The following is a 6000-nucleotide window of genomic DNA, read 5'->3' as shown; positions in this document are numbered from 1 at the left end:
CAAGGACACACTGCAGTATTTGCGCCACACCGATATCACCATGAAGTACCGGAGTGGGTGCGGACAGCAGCCTAACACACATGAACTAGATACCCAAGAACTAAGTTCAGCCATAGTTTTCTTGCAGTATTATTAGAGCAAAATTAATGACCAACATCCACAAATTTAACATCTGTCATCAATTAAGTCACATCCAAAATAATTAAAGAAAACATAATTCGTCAAAACAGCAGCAAACTTAAAAGGGATTTATTTGTGATTTCCTATATATATTTAGCTCGTAAATACAAGACTGTAAATGTATTCAGAGACAATTTCTGTTAAAGTTTTCATTGTGTTTCACTTCAAGTACTGCACAAGTTAAAATCTGATAAAGGATTTACATTCGGTTATCTGAAACGCCTCATCTCAGACTTGTGTTTTAATGTGGTGGGCCACTCCATTCCCATAGACACCACCAGCACACCAGCAGGGAAGTCTCTCTTTATGGCTTCTTGGACTCTCACTAATTAGTGTGCATACAGTTTTCGTTTTCTAGGTCATTGTCATTGCTGTCTTCATCACTTTCCAGGGGGACGCCTGTGGCAGCTGAAGCACCTTTAGTGTCTCGGTCAAGAGGGAAGAAGCCAGTCCCACTGAAAGTGTCCTGTCTCTGGTAGAAGAGTACGTACGCTGCTTTGGACTGTCAATCAAACAAGCACAGGATGTCAACACACAAGGATCATACTTGGCACAGTATGGATCTGTAGCTAATAACCATTTTTAATGACAAAAAAATAAATCATAGAAGACTACACATGACCAAATGGAAGCTTATAAAGTTAGCTAAATATAATTATTTCTATATTTAAAAGTAAGTATTTTCATTCTACATAATTTGGGCTAAGAAATACATACAGTCAAAACACAAATTAACTTACTGTTATCTAAAACACAATTTGGGTTTTCTGTCTTTTAAGTTCAAGGTGAGTGTCTCCGTGCAACGCCCCCTACTGTATACTGTAGTAACAACATTTCCCTGAGGTTAGAAATGTTGACCACCTTCTGCAGGGTTTAGGGGAGATTTTTTAAAGACATGAAGGTGCAAGACAGAGGGTGACTGAGGAAGAGAAGAGGGAAGACTGGAAAATGACAAGCAAACGAGTGGACCTGACTAAAGCACACCACTCTCACACACACAGAGATGTCAAAAAGAAACCTATTCTTGGTACAACCGACACATGAACTCCTTTTTAAAAAAATTTTTCTCAAGACAGGTTTTCCTCGTGTTGCCCTGGCTGTCCTGGAACTCGCTCTGTAGACCAGGCTGGCCCTGAACTCTGAGATCCTCCTGCCTCTGCCTCCTGAGTGCTGGGACTAAAGGTGCGTGCCACCACTCTGGCTTGAAAAATATTATTTAAAAAAGAATATTTCCCATCAATTATAAGTGTATATTTTAAAATTTATTTAAAAAAATTTATTTGTGTTAGTGTTTAGTCTGCATGTATGGCTGAGTATCACTTAGAAGTCCAATTCCTGGAGAAGTCACAAGATGGCACTGGATTGCCCGGAACTGGAGTTACAGACAGTTGGGAGCTGCCTGCCATGCATGTGTGGGTGCTGGGAATTGAACCCAGGACCCACTGGAAGAGTTTCCAGTGCTCTTAACCACTGAGCCATCTTTGTGGCTCTTTTATTAATTAAACACCCCCAAATAAAAAATGCCAAACAATAAATGAACCAATAAAATAAACAGTTCTTAGACTAAAAAAGACAGAAATCCCATTTTCTCACAAACATCAAATTGCTAATAAATAGTTCAAAATTATTAACCATACTTAGCTACAAGGAAATGCAACTTTGGAGTGTCCAGTTCACTGCAGTCAGCATGGCAAAGATCAAGAAACAAAGGACCAGTGCTTTTGAGGATGGAGGAAAAGTGGGCCTCCATCGACTGCTGCTGGTAGTGTAAACCAGCACAGCCCTTATGGAACAAACGAGGATTACCCTGAGAGCCAGGCAGTTACAGCACTGTTGGGAATCTCGGCAAGGGGCCATACATCCTATTACACGCAGGTGTAACACTGCTACATTCACAGCAAGAGTGAAACCAGAACCAGCCGATGGGTTTATTAACGTAAGACTGGACGGTGAATCTGAGGTGTGTATACACAATGGGATTTTATTCGGCAGTCAAAAACTGAAGCAATACATTTTCAGGAAAATAAACGAACTAGAAAGTATTACATTAAATGGGATGAAGACTCAAAAAGACAGATCATGTGTTCTCATAAGCAGATCCAAACTTTTTAATGTTTATGTATGCATCCATGTATTTAATATTTTATGTACACATGTATGTGTGTGTGTGTGTGTGTACGCTCATAAGTGAGTGTGAGAGTGGGAACAGGCAATGAAACCATACAGCAAACCATGAGAAAGGCACGAGAGGCTCTGATGAAAGGGATGCGAGGAAACGCGTGTGACTCGTAGGTGGGCAGGAGGCTGTCGGCAGGTGAGCGTACAAGGGACAAAGGAGTGGAAAAGGAATCAACAGAAAATGTCAGGCCTTGAACTCACAGATCTGCCTGCCTCTGCCTCTCGAGTGCTGGGATCAAAGGCGTACAACTGTCCCACAACCTGAGCACCAATTTGACTTTGTCTAATTTCTTGCCCCAAATCCTACACAAACTTTCCCTTTTAGTCATGCCAAATAATTTTGTTCCCTGGAAACGCCACACCGGCGATGTGTCTAATGCATGCTTCACGACAGGTTTTCCATGTACCCTGCTATTTCCCCTTCCTATGTTTCTTAGAAACACAATTAATGTAACTGCCATGTTGTGATTGTTCACCTTTCTGTATCCTGGGTGGTAAAGGGAAACAGACAGAAAGATACACACAGCTGTTTAGAACTGAATTCTCTCTCTATTGTCCCTGACACACACACACGCTGACTAAATGAGACCTACACAGGAAATAGCACAAGCTAAAAATAAGTAACCTTTAAAAATGTTCTGTGTTTTGTCCGCATGTATGTCTGTGTAGCATGAGCAGGTCTGATGCTATGGTGACCACGCGATGGTGCAGATCCCCTGGAACTAGGGCTACGGACGGATGGTTGTGGGCCACTGCTGGGCTCTCAACTTCTGAGCTAACGCTTCAGCCCTGTTAAATTCCTTACTCTTTATAATACTGTAACTAGTAAGTAAAACAGAGAAAAACAAGGTCTCTATGGAAAGACTTAGTGTCCTTTTTACAGCACACTTAGTTTCCTTCTAGCAATCGACATTTGCAAATAAAACCGTGCTGTGAAATAGAGCAAACACCAGTAGTGTACAGTCGCTCCAAAGCCCTTTCTTTTCTGTTTTCTTTCTTTTCTGTTCTCCAGAAACCCATTCTCTGTGTGGCTGTCCCGGAATTCCTCATAAACCAGATGCTCTCAAAAGGAGCGCGCCACCACACCTGGCCCTCCAAAGGCCCTGCTGTACGAACACACGTCCTGAACCAGTCTTCCCTTGTGTTAAATTCACATTACCCTGTAAGAAGCTGACCCACGACCTCAGAAGCTGAAGATATACTCACCACAATTTGGTCTTCAGATGCAGCGGAGACACTACTGTCATCAAAATAGTACCATTTCCCGTCATCTTTGTTTTTTGCAAAAGCAGTATCTAATGAAAAAGATTAATTACTTGTCTGACTGAAGTATCTACGGCTTTTGGGGGAATCCTCTAAACTCTATAATCACTGACATAAGAAACACCTACTAAACGACATGATAATCATCTATATCCAGCCCAGTACACATTCACTTGATTTGACAAAGGCTTTTAGAGTAATTGCTAGCAACTTAAATGCCTAAGAAATACTTTTTTCTAAGTTGAAACTTGTGTCTTTTTTCAAGGGGAATACTATTTCTATCATTATTTTAATTCACAGAGAAAACACTAGTGACAATAATAATGACCATTTATGTAGTGACCACGCGACCAGATGCAGTGCTACCCACTGTACCCACATTGAACATTTCGTTACTCTTCTCACTGTAAAGACAGAAACCCAAGGCGTGGAGAAGAATCCTTGTTAAGGCAGCACCTTGCAGCAGAGCTGGGACTTGAATCCAGCAGTTTCTGACTCCTACATCTAGAATCTGTACTATTTATTTAAATTTCCTATGATGTCTTCTTTCCTGACAACTGTACCTAATGTGTAGTTTTACAAACTAAAATTTTATGCACACACACTGGTTCACCCCCAGCTTTAATGCAGAGCTGAGGGACAGCGCGGCTGGAACAGCTTCCTCTGTGCCCCCCCCCCCCCCCCCCCCCGCTTTTCCTCACTCCTTCCGGGGCCCTGTGCCTTTTGTTCCGTTTGCTTTCTCACATATGCGTGAACTTGGTGGGGAAGCCTGTTGGTTAGGGTGGGTTTGCTATCTGAACTCGAGAGAAGTGCAGTACAGACAATGCACTTACAGAAGGGACACCCTCAGTCCTAAAGAAGATACGTAACCTACCTGATTGAGTAAATAAAACATTAATAAAAGTCTGAAAAAACGGGGAAGGTAGACTTCTGAGGAGGGAGGGTTATTAAAAAGTAATGGCGAGAAGAGAATTAAAAACCAACTTTTGTAGCTTAAGAGTAACTATAAACGGTCCCAAGTAAACTGGAATCTGGGTGAAAAGGAAGTACATTCAGAGAAGCAGAAAAACAGATGTGTAAGAAAAAGCCAGCTGTAGTCTAATAATGACACAAACAGAAAATGCTATGGGGTAAAGCCCATCACTTGACAGATGGATTGTAGTATCCTTGTTGGATAGTTACTCCCCATACTGTTCTGATGATTTCAGCAAGTGAAATCATAAGACTCTTTATGAGTGAAATAATTAACAATGAAATCAACTCTTAATAAAAAAAAAATGACAAAAAAAAAAAACAAAACACATCACAGGAATAAAAATTTACCAGATGGATTGCATAAACTGTTACACTCAGCCTGAACTACAAACTGGCACACTCAATTTTGTCAAGAATGTCACTTTTGGGTCTCTCAGAGGAAACCTTAGGTAACAGACCATAAACAATGACATTCTCAGAGTAGCAGAAAGTTAAGTATAATTTTCAGTGGAAAAATACGATGTAATCAGTGTAAATCGTCAGTGGTAAAAGCAACAGATTAAATAGACATGAACTGAGTCTAAAGTCTCAGGAGGAAGTCACTGAGATCATTAGTTAGTCCCTGTTGCTTAAGTTAGCAGGTCTGCATAGTTTAAAAGAAGAGAGTACCAGACATGTTAGGAGCGCCTAGGATGAAGGGGAGGGAAAGCACCTGAACAGACAACCTGAGGAGAGGATTAACTAATTCCTCTAGAACTGGGTTTTAAAATTATACAGCTGATTCGCTAAAATCACTAAACAATGATAATATGCAAGCTACATCTGACGTTTTATTTACTTTAAAAGTTATTAACTATTCACAGAAAAGTCTACAGGTTAGAAAAAGGTTAAAAGGTAAACTGTCAACTTACAATGTCCACCTCCCATCCCTCCATAGTGGTTGGAGACAGCAATCAAATTATAGCGGCAAGGGCCTGCGTTTGGATTAATTAGGAATTCTGACATATCCAAGTCACTGTTGAAAAGGAAACCAGGTAAGTTTTGCTTTCTTTAAAAGTAATACATTCTAGTGCCTTCTGCTCATACTGACTCTCATATATGTATGCACGCACACACACTCATTAATACAGTAACGCACACACACACCTCATACAAGACGTTACCTTAGAGATAACTTACCAAATTGTGCATGTACCCTGAGATTTGAGTGTCTGGGAAATTCTGTGTAAGGGTTGATAATTTGACACAGAATGCTACTCTGATTAACGTTTTCATGCTACCACATTTAACTGCACAGTGTGCCAGGAAAAAAATTAAAAAGAAAAGTGAGAAGCAACTTCCTTATGAACATCCAGGCATTAGAAACTTGGAGAACTTACTATCGCCCTTTCCTAAACAAGTGCA

The 6000-nt window shown here is 40.6% G+C and overlaps 1 protein-coding gene across 3 annotated transcripts in view; it reads right to left on the bottom strand.

Annotated features, from left to right (window-relative positions):
- Positions 1 to 233: 233 nt before the first annotated feature.
- The window catches only part of Usp15 (ubiquitin specific peptidase 15), an 81801-nt gene continuing 76034 nt past the window's right edge, over positions 234 to 6000 (bottom strand). For all 3 annotated transcript variants that reach the window (XM_051176155.1, XM_051176156.1, XM_051176158.1), the window contains 3 exons: positions 5508 to 5611; positions 3565 to 3653; positions 234 to 682 (listed from right to left, as the gene is read on the bottom strand). In XM_051176155.1, the coding sequence (XP_051032112.1) occupies positions 506 to 682; positions 3565 to 3653; positions 5508 to 5611 (370 nt within the window). In that variant the 3' untranslated portion in view covers positions 234 to 505. The remainder of the gene's footprint in view (positions 683 to 3564; positions 3654 to 5507; positions 5612 to 6000) is intronic.

The sequence above is a fragment of the Phodopus roborovskii genome, unplaced genomic scaffold, assembly GCF_943737965.1.
Source record: "Phodopus roborovskii unplaced genomic scaffold, PHOROB, whole genome shotgun sequence".
Taxonomy (NCBI): Eukaryota; Metazoa; Chordata; class Mammalia; order Rodentia; family Cricetidae; genus Phodopus; species Phodopus roborovskii.
This window is presented reverse-complemented; position numbering and strand designations above follow the sequence as displayed.